The 22815-nt window shown below is 41.3% G+C and overlaps 1 protein-coding gene across 9 annotated transcripts in view; it reads left to right on the forward strand.

Moving 5' to 3' along the window:
- The window catches only part of LOC119475837 (neurexin-2-like), a 194796-nt gene that overhangs the window by 73421 nt on the left and 98560 nt on the right, over positions 1-22815 (forward strand). For all 9 annotated transcript variants that reach the window (XM_037748897.1, XM_037748899.1, XM_037748903.1 and 6 more), the window contains 5 exons: positions 3393-3694; positions 10231-10392; positions 19195-19624; positions 20297-20680; positions 21527-21730. In XM_037748897.1, coding sequence (XP_037604825.1) covers positions 3393-3694; positions 10231-10392; positions 19195-19624; positions 20297-20680; positions 21527-21730 — 1482 coding nt within the window. The remainder of the gene's footprint in view (positions 1-3392; positions 3695-10230; positions 10393-19194; positions 19625-20296; positions 20681-21526; positions 21731-22815) is intronic.

The raw sequence follows: 22815 nt of genomic DNA on the forward strand, positions 1-22815 counted from the left end.
GAATTTAGAGGGATGGGGTGCAAGTACAATAGATAGGAGATTGGATGATGTATAGTAAGACGGAGGGAGGGAGGGAGGGAGAGGTAGCACAAGGCAGCAAGATGTGAGAATGGGAAGAGAAGCAGGAGAGACATGTAGAGATTCTGCTGAGCCTTCTTTTTCTGTCTATATGGCCATGCATTTGCATGGAGAGAGAGTTTGGTTCAATTGTGTTAAAGCAGCCAATGTAGAAGGTTGTTGGCTACATGCATAAAGTGCTAAACTGCTCCGGCTGCATCTCTCAGCTGGTGTAGTGACTGCAGCCAGTGTTTCTGAAGGTGTTTCCTCCGAGTTAGAGCCAAAGTCTATCTGGTGTCAGAGCAAACACAGCCAGTATTGCCTTTTTTTCACAAGCTGGTAAACATTGTTGCTGCAGACACCTCTTAGGTAAGCAGGGAAGCAGAGATATGGCCCGCTGCCTTCCTAACCACCCACACACTTCCACACGTCTGCTGATGACGTCTTCATTGTAGAAAGCTGGGAATGACACAACGACGGTTGCACAGGATGTGATGCAAATCCTCTTGTTACTGTATATGGACTGTATGAGATTCTTAGATATTAGATTAAATGGTAGCTGCGCCTTTGGTGTTATTAATGTACAGTAAGGACTTTGCTAAATTAGGCCATTTCTGGTGTCATAATCATTTTTTCTCAACCGCTATGAATTACCTTCGGTGTTCACTGCACCTGCACTCAGGTTTACATTTCAGCTACAACATCAGTCAAATGCCGAACTTCACATTTAGGCTCAACAACAATAGCTTAGCAAGTTGCTGCCTGCTCAGTAGTTGAGTAAGTACACTGCTCAAACAATAGAGACTAATGGGACCGCTGATCCTGTTGGCTTAAATTGGCCCCAGAGTTCAGAAGCCGACATTTACTGTACAAACAAACATAGGCTTAAGGGACAGCTTATCCTTCCAGCTCGAAACAGCTTGTTCAGTAGCTTCGAGGCTGTATCTCATAAACAAGCAAAGGATGGGGTGTCTATACCGGCTTGAAACAGCTCATTCATAAGTTCAAGAACTGTGTTATACAATACTTAACTTCACCCCTGTAGTTCAATGTAAAACAAAGGTCAAAGGTTACAACCAAAACAAAGTTTACTGTGGATTAGAATTTTTTAGGATTAAGAGTGCTTGTCAGAATACATAAAGTCTTTGTGTGCAAGGCCTTATAGTGAGCACAGTGTGTTTTATCATTCAGTATACAATACGGCCGTGACAAATCCCACAGGACTGGTCTGCAAAATCACAAAAACAACATTTGACACAAAGCTGTTTGTCATTTTGCCACTGTGGCGTCGAATTCAGTTTTCAAGAGTTTGCTGCTGTCTCCACTCAGGTTGTTGCATGACTTCACAGTCTCAAGATTTTGCTCCGAAATAGTTTTGATTTCTCAAATTCATATTGTAATTTATATTGTACACATGTTTCAATGTGAGTAAGGTTTCTATGTGTAAATATATCTGTCTATCTATGTATCTATCTATCTTCAATATATATTTTTCTTTTACTCAAAATCTTCTCATTTTATCATTCAGCTCATGTCGGCAATAACTGTCAAAAACTCAAACAAATCAAAAAGCTTTATCTTGTGTAAGGTGCAATCATTAGTAGCCATCACTGTTGAATGAAGTTAAATATCAAGAATGATTTTGTATGATGTGTAAAGATGTTCGGCACCAAAGGCACATTGATAGGGTCCATAGTGCATCTTGTGAAAAGTTATGTTGCCAATATGTGGAATTCTAAGAAATGATGAAGATGATGAAAATCTTTCTTCTGCTCTGGTTAAACCTGAAAACTGCTTTTATTGGAGCAGTCGAGGAAGTTAGTTTGAGCCATCAGATTTTTCTTGTACATTTAACATCCTCACTGGAAGTTATTTTAACTGCAGGATATGAATTAGAGGTTTAGCCAAGTCTGACACATTTATATTGGTATTTTTTTTAAATGTCACTGTTGAATAAAGGATAATGCATTATTCTATACATTTGTTATTGTCAACAAATCTTATGAAAACGCCAAAACCAACATTATGTTAGTCCGTCTCTCAATGCTTTACAACTTCCCCACTATGGATATAAATTGAATATATATTTTTCATTTTTTAAAAAGGCCAAATTATTTCAGCTGGGCACTGTAGTTTTTAGCAAACTTTACTCAACTCAATTCAGCTGCAAGCTGGTGAGTGTTTACAGCACAAGGACAGTGTATATGAGCTTGACTCTCAGTAAACTATAATGCCCATGTCCATTGTAATTAAGAAACATGTCACCCAGTGTAAAGGTCTTTGCGCAAAGTCCGTATTTTTCATTTGCATTTTTTTAATCCTTCATGCAATAAAAAACGCACAGAAACCTCGTAGACTGAGTCCGATGGGTTTTATTATTCTATTTGTTGTGAAAATTCGCAGTACAAGACAAAACTGCATTAATTACGTGGGTGCAATGGATAGCGCTAGTCCCAAACAGGGCTAATGAATGAAGGACATTAGCAAGAAGCTATCGATTAGCTGCCTAGAACAAAATCACTACTGTCTTATCTTTCCTACATCCTTTGTTTTGCAACCATCCCAAGTTGTTCTGCACATCACCTGCCACAATCTATCTTTAAATTCTGCGTTGTTGTATTATTTTATTCCTGTATCGTAAAGTGCTTTGTGCTGGGAGACATAGTGAATATTTATCATATCATTTTGGATGACGACGTTTGCACGTACGGTCGCCCTGAGTGGTCAAACAACCCTCTTTTGCCTTTTGATGGATGCGAAAAAACACAGAAAATCAAACCTGTTTGAAATCGGTGTGTAAGCGTGATTGACACAACGTGAGGTGGTATTTTTAAACGTGCAACAATTTTGGACGAAAAATACGGACTTGGTGTACAAAGGCCTTAACAGTGTGCCTCACTCGTTTTTTTGTAGAGGTTTTCGGCACAGAGCAATAAGCTGAGTTAGGCTTTGGCTCCACAGACAGTAGGATCAGTTTCTTGTTGGTTTTGGTCTTTTCATGGAATTTCTTGACAATAATACAAATATAGAACATAACTGCACTTATCCTTTAATATGCAAACAACACACAGAATCATGTGATCTCTCATTGACAGTACATTCGTCCATCAGAATGTGCAGTGATTTTGTAGCGTATGTGAATACATGAACATGCAGTACATGGTCTGTTCAAGATAGTTTTGGTGTGTTTCCTACTCATTTTAGTCTTGTTTCGCCCACCAAAGCCTTACCTATCTCAACACGTCACTAAAGTAGTGAATATACTGCAGTAGGTAAATCAAACTTAAGCCTGATGACTGAAACAATTATCTAAGATGTTTCTCCTCCCCTCTCAGGGCAGGAGGAGTCAGTGGCCACCTTCAAAGGCAATGAGTTCTTCAGCTACAACCTGTCCCAGACTCCCATTCAGAGCAGTTTGGACGAGATCACGCTGTCCTTCCGCACCCTGCAGAGGAACGGCCTGCTGCTTCACACGGGGAGGTCGGCTGACTATGTCAACCTGTCCCTGAGGAATGGTGCTCTGTGGCTGGTCATCAACCTGGGCTCCGGCGCTTTCGAGGCGCTGGTGGAGCCTGCCAAAGGGAAGTTCAATGACAACGTCTGGCACGACGTTCGAGTGACACGCAACCTCCGCCAGGTGTGTATACATCTTGCTTGTATCTTTCAGGTACACTTAATGGATGTCTTTAACATTTGGATCAGATTCTGATGAGGTCCAGGTCATACCAGTCCCATGCCAATAGGGTTTAGGTACTATATATCTGTGTAAACACTAACAAGAACTGTCTTCTGTTGAATGTTTAATATTTCTGCTCTGCTGGACTCCATATCTCCATTTGCCACATTCTGATAGATATTACAAGCTCATATTAGGTCATTGCCCTCTTTCTCATGAAATAGATTGCTTTGGCGGAGTCTTTTATAATCAGGAAAGTTTTTTCTGCACCCACAAGGCTTCTGTAAAGGTCTTTTTACCTTATTGAAAGAAAGACTCAACACATCCATCGCATTCATGTACCGTATCCTGCAGCATTGATGAAATCTCTTCAGCCTCGTCTTTTTTCTACCTTTGCAGAACAATAATTGTCGTACAGATTTTCAGATTTGGACAAACTCCACTTAAACTAAAAGCGAAAAACAAATGCAACTTTGCAGCAGTATCAGAGAGGTCATGCAAGAAAGAGCAGAGCTTTTATATAATGAGTACAGTCATTGCATGTGTCCGATGCTGTACCTACTGTACTGTGCTCCAGCCAAGTACAACTCGGCCCTAAGGTTTCATATTCATTAGCGTCGTCCACTGGACAAAGCACAGGGCTGAATTCCCAAACTAAATTAAAGACTGCCAGGACGTGTCTGTGTTACATTAAATGTTACCCTGCTGGCACTCTATTTTGACTGCAGTCACTCGACAATTAGTTCCATCATACAATCCCTTAAAGCTCCACTAATAAATGGATTTTTATTTATTTTAACACTAAATAAATGCGTAATGGGATAGACCCACAGATAATTACCCATTTCTGCAGGTGTTTAAGCTTGCAGATTTTGTTTTGTAATGTAGTTAAACACAACCGAATGCTAATGTTGCTCTTTTACTGGTGGTTAAGCCGTAACAACGTGTCTCTCGGCTTGTAGTGGGGTTCTGTCTCCTATAGTACCCAAAAAAATCGTGCAACGTTAAACCAGTGTTACCTCTGGGGTCTGAGAGGTGAAGCCAATGCTGAAGTGTCTTAAACTTGCATTCTTTCTAACAGCCAGCAGGGGGCGACTCCACTGGTTGCAAAAAGAAGTCTGATTGTATAGAAGTCTATGAGAAAATGAGCCTACTTCTCACTTGATTTATTACCTCAGTAAACATTGTAAACATGAGTTTATGGTCTCAATCACTAGTTTCCAGTCTTCATCAATACAGCATGATGTTCATTTAGTAAATTATGGTCCCATTTAGAGTCAAATAGACCTACCTTGTGATTGACAGGTCGCTACCACGGGGTTGTCCGTTTTGGGAGTTGTCCGTGTTTTTGTTTTAGAACTTTAACCCTTTCACAGTGTGCTTTCAGTTCATGAAAGTTAATTGTAACATTTTTGGTCACATAAAAATATCTTATTTAGGTCCACCTTCTCGTGTCTTTTCCGGTTGCAAATAACCAAGATGGCGACGGCCAAATTACCAAACTCGAGGCTTGAAAATGGCAGTCCACAAACCAATAGGTGACATCACAGTGACCACATCCACTTCTCATTTACAGTCTATGCTTTAAACCTACAAAAACAGATTTGTTTGGCCACTTGAGGGCAGCTGAAACAAGTTGTGAACACACAACATTGGCATATCATCACTCGTTAAGTTGATGTGGAGAACTTGTTAGCAATTTACACAACCAGCAGTTACAGAGCAACATTATCATTCATTTGAAGCCGTGTTTGTGGCCACCTGACAAATGGAAGTCCAATATTCACTCTCTTGTAGCTCTGTTTTTGGTCTCTTCCAACTCTTAACCAGCTAAATGCTCCACTATAGCCAGGTTTCCATTCAAATGTAGCTCAAAATTTAACAGAATTTTCAGGGAAATCTGCAATAGAAAATGTGAATTTATGCACGTTTCCATGAACTACCGTTATGCTAATATTAAGATTTGGATCATTGAGATAAGCGGTAGATAGCGCTAACTCTCCAGTCAGGTCCCAACACATGGGAGAAGTTTGCCTTCAGGGTTTTCTGCCAGAAAGGGTTTATTTTAACCCAAACCATGATCTTTTCCTAAACCAAGTAGGTTTCTTGTCTAAACCTAAGAAGTTTTCTGGCAGAAAGCCCTGTAGGCAAACTTCTTCCCATGTGCCAATATACCGTTGCAGAAAGAGAGGGCGCAACAAGATGATTTAATTAAAAGAGCAACAGTCAAAGCTCAGGTGGTGGAATAAAAATGTAGCAAAAGAGATGAAATTATGGCATTTTTTGTTTGTTTCGAGCATTAATTTGAGGAAGGTTACAGTCTCCACACAGATCTGCGTATGCTTTTTTTTCCGTGTCTTCAGTAGAGCAAAAACTTAAGTGGATATTTAAGTTGCATGCTTCATGTACCTTGTGATTAATTCGCTGAGTCTGTTTTCATTGTTGCATTTTGCTTTTGTTGATATAGAAACTTTTCCACCTCGGCCAAGCCTAAAAACTTTTTGTGGTATTTGAGGTTGTTCCACTCTGGTCTTTTTATGTGCAAAATGTGAAAATGCACATAAAAACAGGTGGTTGGAAACGCACCTCGTGTTCACCAGCTAGTCACTAACTGTGTCTGTGTGCCGTTTGGTGCTGAGCTGGTCGTGCTCAGAGCTTTTTCGCTGAAAACAGCAAACAACATTTTGGTCCCTAATATCACAAATTGGCACCTACTGGGGAGTGTGTACAATATGTTGAGGCAAACAAATTGCACCAACTCAAGCGGAGCTCCTTTTAGCTGAGGTGCAATGTAATATTCTAACCTCAGAAGTGCATTTAAAAAAACCTACAGGAGACGAGTCACACCACTGAGTCCAACAAGATCCCTGTGGATCATTTCTAGCACAATATTGAAACCTTAAGGGAGCTCAGCTTCTGAAAGCGAAAAGGGGACCAAGCATTTTTTGTGCCAAATAAAATGACACTTAGTAAATTTACCTGAACCATAGCTAAACTAAATATTTCTCCACAATGAGCTTTGCCATGCGTAATGCATTTAAATGTTTGATTTCTTTGCTAAAGTGGGACTCATTTTGTATCTAACTCTCTCATCATCACCAATATATTCTGAACCTGTCACATTAAGCTGCATATAAAGTTGCATCCTCCTCCACATCTATTTCCTTACCCCGGCTTCCAGAGGAGCGGCAATCCAATGCTTACAACGTCACTTATGCTTTCAGCCATGCATTTGATCCCTGTGTAAATTGCTTTCCCTCCAGATAAGTTACCCCACTGACATGTAGATAGGGGGAACTGTAACTCCCAGGAGAGTGCTGGTGGAAACATTTTATTAGATCCGGTGGTGCCTTTCAGGCTAGAATTCCTCCTATTACTGTCTCCCCCGCCATCTGTCTTTTCTTTTACTGTTGTGGCCAAACGAATTGCTGCTCATTCTCTCGCATTTTCTGACCCTTATTAATCACGCATCCAACTATTTATACTCACACACAATGCACTAACATGCACACATATTATCCTAAATACTGCACTCAATTCTGTTACTTTTTAGCTCCACTAACGGACATAAATATACGTTTCCCTTTAATGAGCTCTGTGTTACACCGGCTGTGTAGAAATCCGGGAGAAATTATGATGAAAGGTCAGTCTCAAACCTGAATATTATCCTGCTGTGTGCTACTAATTAATGATGTTTTGCCTAATTCAATAATTACTATACCACATCCTATGATTTTGAAATGCCAGTGAAGTAACTCGGGTGTCAGGATGTGGTGTAGTAGTCATTATTAGAAACTGGTCATGCTTTTCTAGACCTTTGCGGAGTGAAAGAGAACGCAGCATTAATCAGTTTCCAGGCGTGAAAGCACTTTGGTTGCCTGAAGTTTCTTGATGTGCAGTATCATCAACCCACAGTCAAGCCCGGCTGCCATTGTTCACTGTCCAGGCCAAAGATACGGAGGGCTTCACCACTAGATAGACAGAAATCAATACCTGCCAGTACTGGTGAATGGTGAGGCAGGACCTCATTTTAGAGTCCTGACACCTGAACATACCCTGTCAGGTCGTTCTTTTGTCTCTTATCCTCTTGCTTTCAATATACCAGCGAATTTATAGAATAAACACCACTGATTTAACAAAGTTAAGTCCCCGAGATACAATTTAAGGACTTGAGCTTTTAAATATCAGACCGCTTGATCATATGTCCCTTTTTTAAAATGATTTGTTTTGTGTATGCTTACTGAGACCTGGCAGGGCGATTATGATCAATATGTTCTGAATGAGGCTACAATACTACTACTCTTATCTACTAAAGTCATGGTCTGTTGGATCCTGGTGGTGGTGATGGTGTCTCCTTCATCTTCATCATCCTTCTCTTTTAACCCCTGCGTGCAATTCTGACCGACTTTACTGTCTTTCAAAGGCTGTAGCAGGTTCAGTTTTAGAAATAGAGTGAAGGTACAGATATCATATGAAACTAGAATCCCTAATCCATTGGTAACCATGCCAATGCTAGCTTGTCGGCAAGGAGGCTAAATAACGCTCCAAAGTTAGGCTAAATTTTGGCGAGGAAAAACTGGCTTAGCCATTTTCACAGGGGTCCCCTTACCTCTGACCTCAAGATATGTGAATGAAAATGGGTTCTATGGATACCGACGAGTCTCCCCTTTACAGACATGCCCACTTTATGATAATCACATTCAGTTTGGGGCAAAAACCAACAGTTTGTTGAATGCAGCATAAATATGTTATTTTCACCTATTTTAAAATGGTGTATTTGAATATTTCTGCATACTGGGGTCCCTAAACAGTTTCGGAATTACTAAAAATTGGGATGACTAGAAAGCTGAGACTCTTGAGGATCCAATGAGCCCAATTGTATCCATGTGTGATGATGTTAGTCCCCATAGTAGTCATTTCATTGTATTGAGACCATTTTTTTAAATTTGACCTCACCATATAAAATGACCTGTGGTGACCTCTAGGATAATCACAGCCTCATAAAACTTTACAGCCACCAGCTAGAGACCTAGGCCATTCAGAAGATGGATTGATTTCCTAGGTATATTGACAATAAGGAGTTTTCTGAGCAGTTTCCAGAACAGAAGTGCTCGCCATCCAATCGTCGAAAAATGCAATTCTTGCAGAAATTTCCAAATGTCAAAAGTTTTTGATCCCCAATCACAGCATGGCTTTTTCTATGGTTTTCCTCAAGGTCTTAATGTTGTATTTTGGAGGGACTATTTATTATTTTGATCAATTCTCCAGTGTTAAAAAAATGGTGACACCAAATCTGTGTTGATTCTGATCTGATTTATGTCTAAAACAGCTTGACACACACTGCTGAGCTCAAATTAATCTTCAGGTTCCCAGCTTTCAGATGATGTACACCACTTCTATGTGACATCTACTATTGACCTGCTATCTACCCCTAAAGACCCCCTGTGCCCCCGTAAAAAAGACAAAAAACGGGTCTATTGTGGGTCTCGGACGGTTAATAGAAATCATCCCTTTATTATCTATAAGGCCAATTGTTTCCTAAACGTGTTATATTGCAATTGTTTAAATGCTATTTTCTCTCTATAAAAATGATCATTAAACATGTGTACAATATACAGTAAGACAACTATATTGTGTAGTGAAGGTGTGAAGCTGTTTATTTGACAGCTGAGAGAGCAGTTTCCTCTCCCTTAACATTTGATTTGGTCTCTGATATTTTACAAATTTACCGGCCTGATTTTGACAAAAGCTTTTATGCATGACATCTTTTCCACTCAAGCCCTGCGTTTATAAAATGATCGTGATCGGCCTGAAAAATTTGAATAGTTAGTTGACATTTTGAACATGTGTGTCGCCTGCCTCTTTTGGAGCTCTCGTTTTTCACTTAAATTCAGTTTTTCACAGGAAGTACATTTTATTAATGAGATTTTCACAGTAGATTTTTCTGAAAAAAAAATATTTTTTCCCATCACAACTAAATTATTACTGTTTTCACTTATTACCCCAAAGTGGGAGCTGTTATATTTATGCAGGAATGCATGTTAACTGTAGGCTTATTGTCATGGCAACAAGCTTATCATTTCTTCTCCTATAGCCCTATTCAGTCATTCATTTTCTTTGTCTCTGTATACTGATGAGTCTGATATGGGAATAATCTTGTTTTGTTGCTGCCAATACACAAGCAAAGTAGCTTGCCATCTTGATATCTATAATCTCAAATTAATTGAGTACAGTGTAGAATTCACATTGCTTTGGAGCCCAAATATCAGTGGAAGGAATATCTATGGTATATTGACTCCACTGCAAGCCTGCTAATATATCAGAAATAGGGATCAGCTGAGATTAGTGGACCCTTCAAAGCTGTTCTTGTAATTACCTTCAAGATCCAATGTTAAAGCAAGCTCAACTAGAATCAAGAAATGAGGCATGAAATAATTAGGACAGTTCTTTCTATCTGACTTAGAATCTCTCTATGTCTCCCGCAATGGCTCCTCTAGGTGACAATCCTGGTGGATGGGATCCTCACCACCACCGGCTACACTCAGGAGGACTACACCATGCTGGGCTCCGATGATCTCTTCTACATAGGGGGCAGCCTGAACACAGCCGACCTGCCAGGCTCCCTGGTCAGCAACAACTTCCTGGGCTGTCTGAAAGATGTGAGTACAGCTTGACCTCGCATCCCAGCAGAGGACTGGAAACACTATCCTCTCCTCCTTAGATAGCACTACCCCCTTCCTATAAGCAGAGCATGTTCTGCGTATAGAAAATCACCCCTCACGTATCGATTCACCCGTTGTAGGGTGTTTGAAGGAGAAACATCCAGCTGCATATGCGCCGTGCGGAGCATATGCATTTATAGATTTCCTGCGGGAATCCCTTTGAGAATGTACCTCTAATATGCAAAAGAAACAGATGCATCATTCCTGAGACACTTTTCATCACTATTTCCACATTTTTAAGCTTTTTAACCCTGGCCTGTACCTGTCACATTGATTATCTTGAGCAAGCAAGTTAAGATCACGTCCTCTGCATTAGAATTAATATAGACAAAAGCAGTGAATAATGGATTAATGCCCAATTTCAGCCCGGGCTTACAAATTTTTAATGAAGTGAGCAATCTCATGAAAAGCAAATGACATTCTACTGTTCTGTGTGTGCATCAAAAGTGAGAGAAATGCTTCCCCTTACCAATGACGGATTAGGAGGAGACATGACTAAACCAGGCAGTAGTTTGAATTAAAATAGTGAAGTGGAAAGAAACAGAAGTGTCAGGGTGGCAGATCGGTATATATATATTTTCTTGGGGGTCAATACCCAGCTCAAACAAATGAGTTTTCTTCTGGCAGAGAGACTTACGTCAAAGGATATAAGACCATTTATTCCATAAATGCTTCTAAACTGTTATAAGGCTGCGCTCTTGATCCCCATTAAATCCAGCTGCATGGGATTCAGCAGGGAGTACAATGCACCAAGGACAGAACAGACACATCACTTAGAGGATACACAAAATGCACAAGGCAAATAGAGTAGAAATGACCTGACTAAGCTAGTAACAGCAGCAGGAAGTCGAGCAAAGTATAACAAGCAGCAGTATGTGTGAGAAAGAGAGATTGACTGTCATATAGTCTTCTTAAAAGTAGATTTGAATATTGATGGAGACTTTGTGTTTGACTGCAGTGCTCTGCCAGAACTAATGTGAAAAGACTTATTTTTTCACTTTCAGATTTTCTTATTGGAACCCAATTGAAAAAAAAAGCACTTTCACTTGCCAAGTCCCAACCACAAAGCATCCAGTTTGTGCAGTCACAGGATGTATTGATGGTGGAGAACTGATATCGTCAGCCAGCTGTACTTGTGTCCACAACAAGTAATCTATGTTTCAAAGTTCATGACACATAAATAGAAATGTTAATAATTAATTAAAAAGTTGAGCGGCTCAGAGGAGCGGCTCGTCACTTAAAGGAGAAAAGCTGGTCAACCTTAACAGCCCACCTTAATAGGTGGAGCCGGAGTTGCAGGATACAGGAAGTTGGCTACGGTCTCTCCAGCTCGCTTGAGCGGAGCGGAGCATGGATGTATTAAAAGAACTGGATACAGCGTTGGAGGCGGGGCCCCGGTCATTCCTATGAGAGTTGCTCATTGGCGCATGAAGCCTAAACGGCTCGACTTCCGTCTGGAAAACTACCCGGATCTTGGCGGAGTGGCGTCCGAGATGATTGGCGGAGTCGCGTCCGCTCGGTCACATGACTTGGTCACAGGGTCCCAACGTCACGCCGTCGTTGCGGCTTGCGCTCCAGCCTTGGTTTGGGTCTCACTCACATGAATGGACGAAGGGAAATAACTCTGGATTCAGCTATTAGTGCGTTTTACAACTTTAAAAACGTAATTCTTTAAATAAGGGCTATTTAGGTGTTCGTACTGGGAAGTTGATTCAACAAAAAAAAAAGATCCGCTGAGTTACAGACGTCTCTTTCCCAATATAAGTATATGGGAAAAAGTATTTTTGGGCCCAATGCATCACGTGACTGACACGGAAGTTGCAGTATGCCGTTTGGCCACCACGAAAGTGCGGATCGACGACCAGTGCACTTCCTGGGGACTTGGAGCGGAGAAGTTGTAGTTTCGTAGCATCACCGACAAATAAACTATACACACACTGCTACACTTATGTTCACAGCTATAACACCATCAACAACCTCACACTCACCGCCAACACACACACACACATGGTCTGTCGGTCACTCGCTAAAGTTACGCAGACTGTACGTGTGTGGCGGCGGCGAGCACGAAGCCTCCGGCAATGCTAGAGCTGCTAACGTAGCACAAATACACACACTGTTTGTGGGCAAATCGCTAAAGTTATGCCGAACAGACAAAGCCTGACAACCTGCTAAACTAAACTAAATGTGCGGTAGAGACTTTTACTGGGAAAGTGGCTGCATGTCCGCGACACTACACGCAGCATCGTGGCTGCTAAGTTAACGCTCCCGGACGGCTAAACTGGGGACTCAGTTGTCTGTTGTGCTCCTACACTGCAGCTGGCACACCACTGCATGCGAGGCACAAATCTTGTCGGTCAACGGTTAATAATCAGTTAATCAGGGTCGGTTATCGGTTACATTTTTTTTTCAAAATTAGCATCCCTATTTTATATTATTAGTAACATTTATTCACAATGTTCAGCTCCACCCAAACCAGCTGAATACGCTTCTTTTGTGTGAACATTTAGAAATATATCCAACACTCACATTTTGTATCAAAACATCTTAAATTCAGCAGCATGTGCATGTTTTTTTTTCTGTATGCATTTCTTTACATTTAAAATGTGTCAAGCTCACACTATTAAATTCACATCAGATTAATGTCATAGAAAACAAAACAATGTTTTACTTCACATGCATGTATTACATGCATTCAGTGTTTTTAACAGTTAGTGAGATGACTGGCACTGCATGGAGTCAACAAGAGAGGTGTAGCCTATGCAGGAGTGTATCCACTTAGGTTCACTCTTATGGACTCATTTGAATGTTCATCTGTCAGTCTTGTTCTGAACTTAGATTTCTTGACATTCAAGAAAGCCAGCTGGGCTGTATCGCTGTCTTCTGTCTTACTTTGATGGTCCTTGAATAGCGTTTCAGCCACCGGTCATCGCCTCTTTTACAATGCCGCCATCGGTGAAGGGTTTTTTGTGCCTTGTTAGGATGTGCGCCACTTTAAATGAAGCCTCTGTTGCTGCGTTGGCCTTCATCGTCGGTTTGGTTAACAGAGCCTGTTGTCTTTTAAGCGTAGTTTCCAGCTCCTTTACCTTCTCTGTTCGTAGACTGCTACCAGCAGGAAAGTCACGTGAAAAGTTGCCGTAGACTTAGGCGAAGTGGCGCTCGACGTTACATCTTCTACCGACTGACACGCTCACAGCGCAAATGAGACACACACACTTGTCATTCACATTCGTGAAAAAAAAACTGTTTCCCATTCCTCATGAAAATAGTATGTTTTTTTCCTTTTTTTGGCCTGGCTATTTCCCGAGGTCATTGTCAAATCTGGTGTGTACTTGCTAGCCTGCTAACATCGCCTAATGTTACGGCATAACTGATGTAACCAAACTTGGCAGCAGCGTAACTCGTTTAATTGACAGCTGATTGGCAAATAATCAGTTTGTGTCAGAATGGGGGGGGTCTGTGAATTGGATTGGATAGAAATTTAGGTTTACATAGTGACTTTGTCTTATCAAATTTGTTTACATATTCTTTGAACCTTTAGCGAGCGACTAGAAACGAGCGACGTGTTGGAAAACCCCTCTCTACCGCCACCATGAGGTTGATATCTGTGGTTTGAGTGAAACAACGACTATTAGATGGAATGTCGTCAAATTTGCTACAAGGTCCCAAGAGGATAAATTGACTTTAGTTTAGGGCTGCAACTAATGATTATTTTTGGCTTGATTAATCTGCCGATTATTTTATCGATTAAAGGACCAGTGTGTAACAATTAGGGGGATCTATTGGCAGAAATGGAATAGAACATTAGTAAGTATGTTTTCTTTAGTGTATAATCACCTGAGAATAAGAATCATTGTTTTTTTTGTTACCTTAGAATGAGTCGTTTCTATCTACATACGGAGCGGGTACTTTTGTCGGAGCCTGCCGCCATGTTTCTACAGTAGCCCAGAATGGACAAACCAAACAGTGGCTCTAGAGAGGGCCATTCACGTAGTTCTCCTACATGCTTGGCATACAGGAGAGGCTTCAGTTCATTGCAATCATTTCACCTCACCGCTAGATACTGCCAGATCCTACACACTAGACCTTTAATCGTTTGGTCTAAAAAAAATGGTCAGAAAATAGTGAAAAATGTCCATCCCAGTTTTTCTGATTCCAAGGTGATGTCTTTAAATGTTTTGTACTGTCAGTCCAAAATATTCACTTAAATAAGATATTTAATAAATTTGAGAGGCTGAAAACAGCATTTTCTAACATTTTTGCATGGAAAATTACTTTCGCAATTAATCAGTTATCCTAGTAGTTGCCAATTATTTTTTTGTCGATCAACTTCATCATTTTAGCTCTACTTTAGTTCTCCCCTGACTTTTCATCTAGCCCCATAATCAGGTCAAATTATTTATTTGACCAATACTTTGGTTTTTAAATGCCAAATATCTGCAAAACTAATGATATTCCCATCAGCATCAGCTGTATTTTCTGTTATCATTAGCTTGCTAACAGGCTAAAATAAAATAGTGAACCTGACAAATATTACCTGCTAAACATCAGCAGGTTAGGGTTGCCATTGTGAGCGTGTTAGCATGATGATGATGGCATTTTGCCCAAAGTACAGCCTCAGGGATCTGCTAGCATGGTGTATAAATCGATACAGCATAGTATCGTGATATTTTCCGTGGCAATATTGTATCGATTCACAGACGTCAAGTATCGTTTTTTTATTATAAAACTATTAATATTGCAAATACAAGTATATGATAATATAAGTGTAAACTCTAATACAAACAGTTCAGTTTGTCAGGTGCTTGATGCAACAATTGTGTTTTTATGACTGTGTTGGTGAGTCTGTCTGCTTGATCCCATTATGCTACAATAAAAAATGATTGGGGTGAGATAAACAGAATGAAAACAATATCTTATCAGATAAAACAGATGCTGACAAACTGCATAATTTGCTGTTGAACAAAAGGTAATATATCGCAGTATATCGAAATATGACTTATCACAATAATCAGCACATCGCAAAATGTTTAAATTTGCAATAAGTATCGTGATAATATCGTATCGTAGCGCCTCCGGGGATTCCCACCCCTGTACTACTTCACACTGTTACAGTCTACAGATCTGTAATTTTGTGCATTAAACTCAATAAATGAATGTGTATTTGTTGTAGCATTAATAAAGTACATGATATCAACATTTTAAAGCACTCAAGCGTTTACTGAATGATTTTTAAATGGAGTGCCTGCATCACTACTCTGCAGTGTGAATATGCTGAAATGAAAATTATATGTTATTTATGGGCAGGTTATTGTCCCAGCACCCTGCCAATGCTGCAGCCCACGCTCTGTGGGCAGTGCGGCTGGTGGTAGTGTTTAGACCTACTACCGCTGTGCATAGTCACACAGATGTACTGTGGGCATGCAGGGAGAGTACGACGGGATAAAGAGTCGATGTGGTGACAAACCCGAAAAGTCCCAGTAATGAGGGCGAGCGGTGGCTGAGGCAGAGCTGATCAAATGGGATCAGCGTTGCCTGAAGATCCAGGAGGCAAGTTCAGAGACGGGTCAGTCAATGCCAGAGCTGTGAGTTTGGTGATGGAGTCGAGAGACAAAGCTCAGCAGTGAATGGAAAGAAATCTTAATCCATGCAGGAAAGAAATAAAAAATGTCATTGTATAAGCAGCACATCTATTTAGGGACATCTGTCTTATTTTATTGAATGTAGAGCGTTTGGGCCATGACTAATCCCTCAAGACGTTACATAATAATAGATACGAGTGCTTCTGTGTAGAGGCCATCGGGTTCATCAGGTACAGGAAGAAAAATGGCCACTTTCAGACGAGTGTCACGACTACAACAACTAGCAGGGGGAGACGAATTTGTCTTTGAAGTCACCAGCTTATTGGTCTGTAGTGTGTGTGTGCCCACAGGACATCCCAGACTGCATCATTAGGTCCCTCTGCTTTAATGCTTGAAAGATTGTACCCAATTTGGTTATGAAGAATGTGCTCACATGGCTGTTAGCGGCGGAGAAGGTCTTCATTCTCTGACTGCTGTTATTCTTCACCATTTGAGCATAAAAGACACGAGGGCTTTGTCAATCGACACTAGAGGAGCTTTATTCTCGCGTTTCGGGACACTCCGTAATCCTTGTCACATACAACAGGCGTCTGAATTGGTGAAATAGGATTCCACTTCCTGTATTGTGCTTTGGCTTATTATGTAACAGCCCTGCAGAGGTCACAGTGTGCCTTTTTGTCGGCAGCTATGTATTTCTGTTAGATGTGGTGCTCCTAGTTGTAAACAATATAACCGCTAATGCACTGTTCCGCTTCGTATAAGTGTCGTGATTGACCGTCTTCCCGTTTAAAAATTGCCTGTTACACTCATTTCTCGATGGTCAGTTTCACCATCTGATTCCGCTGCTTAATTAGTCACACCGAGGCGGTGTGTGAAGTGTGATATTGGCTCAAATTGCCTCTCGGCTCTGCTGTTAGTCCTCTGTGCAGTGTGGTGTGTCACCTCAGGCAGCGGCTGGTCACAGAGTGATGTGGCAGATAACAGCGGGCTCGGGGTGACTTACAACCGATGCAAAATGAGACAGGGATTGTTGTCTCCCGCTGTGCATATTGATGAACCCAGACTGAAAGTAGAAAATAATGCAATAAACGCATGGAGAAGCCCGCACAGGCGCTCTATTGAAGTGTGCTTTCAGTATAAACAGCGTATATTCTATGTGTAAGTAAATATCTTTTAAAAATGTTATTTGTATTTCTTCCCGTTTCCTGTGATTGATCCAAATGTCCAAATCAATAGCCAGACATTCCTCAAAGATAGAGGGAGGTCTATTGTATATTCACTGCAGCCAGAGTGTATAATTAGATTTCTTACCCTCGGTCTGAAATTAACTTTTTTACTGTCTGTCACTGTGGCAGGCAAGTATTTTTTTTTTTTCTGCCACTCAAAAATGGTATCTGCCACTTTTGTAATCTATGCGCTAAATGAAGGAATAACATTTTAGGTCTGATGTCATTCAATGTACGATATATATTTTACAAAAAAACAATATGTGCATGATAAATTCCAGTGTTCGAATTACACCGTAGCTTCTGGGGGAGCCCTATTTTTCAGGGGTGGGAGGATACTTTACACAGTACTATAATGTACTCCTTATTTGCATAAAAACACAATTCAAATGATTAGGAAATAAATGATTGTATTTTTAATTAAATATTTGCTTTGATTAAAAAAAATCTTGGCATCAGTAGTTTTAATTATGTATTATCAGCTGCTTAGAGCACATGTTAGGAAGTTAAACAGGTCATAATTCCCTATCTAATATCTATTTTATATTGCTGTGAAAACATATCATTTAAACAACTGCATTTACTAAAGTTTCTCGCGAAAAACGTATTTTTTTTGTCGAGATTACATCTGAACACACTATGATAAAGTTAGAATTTACCTTCGCCCAATACTAATTTTTACAGAACAGAGCTTGAACGCACCATAATGTAACTCTCCGTTAACGTTAGTAGCCCCGTTATTTAGCAGAGCAGGACTGTGCTGCCCACCGGCTTCTAACAGGTAACGTTACTGGCTGTCCTGCTGTTGATTTCAACACAGATTTGTTGTTCACAGTGTAGCTTTATCGGGGAAAAAATAGGATGTACCCCTCAGATTTAGTAGCACCATGCTTTTGAGTGTTTTTTTTTCTCTCTGCCATGGCTGCAGTCCCAAACAAACTGAATGATACAGCATGCAAAGTTGTCATTGTGCATGTGTAACCGTGGGAAAGCATCAATACAGTGGAATCAATAGTCACAGAGGCATGAGATGCCAAAGAATCGGACAACAAGGAAGCGGTTCTCAATGGGAACCTATTCTCTATTCCCATCCCTCGCGTTTTCCCTGTCTGCCGAAGTCCGGATTGCCTGATGATTTTATCCGCTGCTAACAATTTACCCACATTTGGCGGGTAGCGGGTGCTAATTTCAGGCCCTGTTCTTACCACTGCATCATGAGCTCAGCAGTGAAAATGAACACTCAAGTTTGTTGCCCTCTTACATTTACTAAATTTACCTATTTAAATACCGAATTGTGTGTTTTGCGTGTAGAGGATCAAATCCGCCTCCCTTCCACCCACCACCTCTGCTTGCACTTGATCTCCTTCAGTTTACTTAGTATAAACGCATATAATTGTTTGCCATTGTGTAGGTGCTGTGTCTCTGATTCCTCCTTTCCGAATTTCAGATTATTCTTCTGTCAGACCCATTGTTCGTTCCTTAGTGAGTCAGCTAAATGTCTAAAAATGTAAATGTTTGCATTTGCATCTAAATCTAAATCCCCAAATGTCAGAATGATTTCAGCTCTTGCTGCCTCCTTGTTTTTGTTTGAGTACCTGTAAAATACAATGCGTTCAGTTCTACATGCGTCCTCTATCTCTGCATGGACACACAGCACGAGTAAGGAATCTTTTTATTCAAATGCCTCTACATCCGTTTAATTAAAGGTGCCAGTTTATTGGATGGACCTGTTGAAATGAAACCGTCAGGATATTTTCTATCTGAGCTCTGAGTTCAGGGATGATTCACCGTGTTTTCCGCCGCCTGTCCTTGTGACTGCTGCTGTTTCATATCGATTCTAATATTTATTGATGAGTAATATTCAACCTTTGCACCGGATTTATTGCTCTCCCCAGCTGTCGTCTCACCACGACATCTCTCTCATTCATTAGGTGGTCTACAAGAATAATGAGTTTAGACTGGAGCTGTCGCGGCTGGCTGAACAGCGGGACCCAAAGATCAGTATCCATGGCGACCTGATATTCAGCTGCGAGGATGTGGAGGCCCTGGAGCCGGTCACCTTCGATACGCCGTCTGCCTACTTGACACTGCCCAGGTGGAACACAAAGAAGACGGGCGCCATATCTTTTGACTTCCGCACCACAGAGCCCGGCGGCCTGCTGCTGTTCAGCCACGGCAGCCTGCAGGGCGCGCAGCCCGACAAGAAGCCCCGGGCCGACTTCTTCGCAATAGAGCTGCTGGATGGGTTACTCTACCTGGTCATGGATATGGGCTCTGGCAGCATCAAGATGAAAGCGAGCAACAAGAGGCTCGACGATGGCGAGTGGTGCCATGTGGACTTCCAGAGGAGAGGACGCAACGGTAAGAGAATAATGTGTGTTTGTGAAGCCTTCTGTCTGCTTCTGTTACTGTTTTTCTCCACTTTTAGCTGTGGAGCAGAAAAGGTTCCAAGCTGTGAAACCGCCATATGCCAGTATGGATCCAGTCACGTCGGCACACTCTTGCTTTTTATTCACTGGCTGCAGTGAAACATGCAGGCATATTAGGTTTTAATTACAATGATATTTTCAGTAGCTAGAATCTATGTATGACATTTTGAAACCTATTTCACAAGTGGCCAATTATACAGTCACCCACCTCAAATTGGGCCTTATTAGTACATTCCAAATGTCTGCCTTATTAGTTGAAGCCAAAATACACACAGCTCCTTCTATTTCTTCCTACACTTCTCTATAAATATATTTCCTCCCTTCTCAAGCAGGGTAATATGACAATGCAGATTTGTCATTTATTCACTTTTCCAGAGCAAGTTTTAGTTTTGGCTCCTGCTTTTGCTCACAAAGTCAATTCCCAAGGACTGGCTGTGCAGTTTCTTAATCCACACTCTTTAAAACAAGCAGAGACTAATGCCCACTTCCTCAATCTCACAGTTTGTTCTCACTTCTCACTTAGCACAGCCCACACACACCTGTCTTCATTTTCTGCAACAGAAACATTGTGCAAGTACAAATTGACTCACTGCCCGCCCCGCAGGCTTCATCTCCGTGAACAGCCAGAGCATCCCCTTTTCTGCTAATGAAGGCAGCGAGATCCTCGACCTAGACGGGGACATGTACCTCGGAGGTCTGCCCGAGGATCGCCAAGCCCTCATGCTCCCCCCCGAGGTGTGGACCGCCTCCCTCAGCCTCGGCTACGTGGGCTGCGTGAGGGACCTCTTCATTGACGGGCAGAGCCGTAACCTGTGGAGGCTGGCGGAGGTTCAGAGTGCCACAGGTGTCAGCAGCTTCTGCACCAGAGAGACTCACGTCAGGTGTGCCAGGGACACGTGTGCCAACGGCGGACACTGCAGAGAGGGCTGGAACCGCCACATTTGTCACTGCAACGGCACCGGCTACCTCGGTCCCAGCTGTGAGAAGGGTAAGAGTATTCTGAGACGGATGGTGGTGGGTGGGGAGGATAAGTGATTTCAAAATGCTGCTGCAAAGCTTTTAACACACTTTGGCCGGTATTTTATTTATTAACTTAGCTGTGTAGTGGCTGGAAAGTGCCTGCACAGATGGTAAAAAATGTAGATACAAAGAAAATTCATTATCAGGCCTTAACGCTCAGGCCTCCCCAACAATGATAATTTAATTTGCAACTGCAGTATGATCATCTACATACTGTATAATGTCATACCTATTCAAATAAGAGCTGAGTGCTCTCAAAGTAACCCTCCACCAAAGCAGTCTAGGTGACAATGGATGGACTATATTTATTTATTTATTTTTAAATTGAATCCACAGTGAATTAGAGTATTTTCCTACAGTGTAGTGATTCATTAATGAATTGTCAGTATCACGAGGTGGCCAGTGCTTCATTAGAAATACAGTGCTGCTTCGGCAGAGTGATTCAGCCTGAATCACTCTGCATTTACCATGCAGATGGTTTTTTCACAGAGAGGCCAAATTACGTAGATCCATTGGCAGCTAATAGTATGAGGGATATATGAATATCCCCTTTGTATTGCACTGTGATGGGTATAAATCCTTCAGAAATTTGATTGCTGCTGTAATCTTGCCGCCGCCTTCGCATGCTCCAGGCTTTTCTGCCATCTGGTGCGACTGATGAAAACTGCAATCTAAAATGATATCATGCTGTACCTGAGATAAGCTCAAATTTCGTTTTTCATTCCATAAATGCCACTTTGTGTTTTTAATTTAGTGTTGTGATTCCCTCTGGGGTTCAGTGTCTGCTAACGCTTCCTCTCCCCGAAACCCGTAGAGGCCACCATGGTGAGCTATGACGGCAGCATGTATCTGAAGGTGGTGCTGCCGAGGACGCTGCACACAGAGGCCGAGGACGTGTCCCTCCGCTTCATGTCCCAGAGGGCCTTTGGCCTGCTTATGGCCACGACCTCTCAGCAGTCAGCGGACACCCTGCGTCTGGAGCTGGACGGGGGCAGAGTGAAGCTCACTGTAAACCTGGGTAATGCTGCTGCCAGCAGACAATACCAGTTGACCTTTTAGGGCGCGTCACGAAGCTAGAGTTCTCATGATATTAGTTTTGTCTCAGACTCTCCCATATTCATCTGCATACACAATAACTACAGTTGCTTAAAAAGATCACATCACTTTTAATTTATTTGTAATTTTCCCAGAGATCTGTGGTGGTTTCAGATTTATTCAGGGTACATCTTTTTAACTGGAAATTAGTGAATTGTTCATGAATGGTCAGTTTCAAATCAAAGTGATAACACATTAACCATAATATAAAAACAAACAAAGTGATTACATAATGAAATATGGACATATGGAATGGTTTTTGATGTGGTTTCTATTTCTGTCTTTTTTGCCAAATATACTGGGGTTTGCTTATACCAGGAAGTGAAAAAAACTCAATTAACTACTATTATTCATCACATCAGATGGATTTTAGAAAGAGATCATTTTGAGTTTAAAAGTGGTCAATCTATGGATGGGATTCACATAAATAGTTTGACCTTTTAGGAAATGCACTTCTTCACTTCCTGGCGAAGAGTTAGATGAGAAGGTCGATACTACTCTCATAACTGTGCATGAAGTATGAGCCAGCAGAGGGTTAGCTTAGCTTAGCACAAGGACTGGAAACCAGGGAAAGCAGCTAGCCTGGCTCTGTCAGATGATAACAGAATCCACCAACCACAACCTCTAAAGCTCAGTAATTGAGCTCATTATAGCTTTTTGGTTTAATCTGTACAAAAACTGAAGTGTAAAAATTATAATTCACTGTTTATTGGGGGGTTATGTGTCTGCCTATTTTTTCGGCTGCGCACAGTAACTTCCTTGAGTCTTTGCTGGTTGCCTGGCAACCGCTCAGAGCCAGATATAATCCAATACATAACCCCCTACAAAACAGAAAATTGTCATATTGACACATTGTTAGGTGACTGTAGCTTCATATTCAACAGTGTGTGATCTTCTCATCTAACTCTCCACCAGAAAGAAAATAAGCATATTTCCTAAAACTTTTGCTTTAAGTCATCCAGGGTTGACTATGGACTTTTTTGTTTATAGAGTAGCCTATGCGTCTTA

The sequence above is a fragment of the Sebastes umbrosus genome, chromosome 17 (genome assembly GCF_015220745.1).
Source record: "Sebastes umbrosus isolate fSebUmb1 chromosome 17, fSebUmb1.pri, whole genome shotgun sequence".
Lineage (NCBI taxonomy): Eukaryota > Metazoa > Chordata > Actinopteri > Perciformes > Sebastidae > Sebastes > Sebastes umbrosus.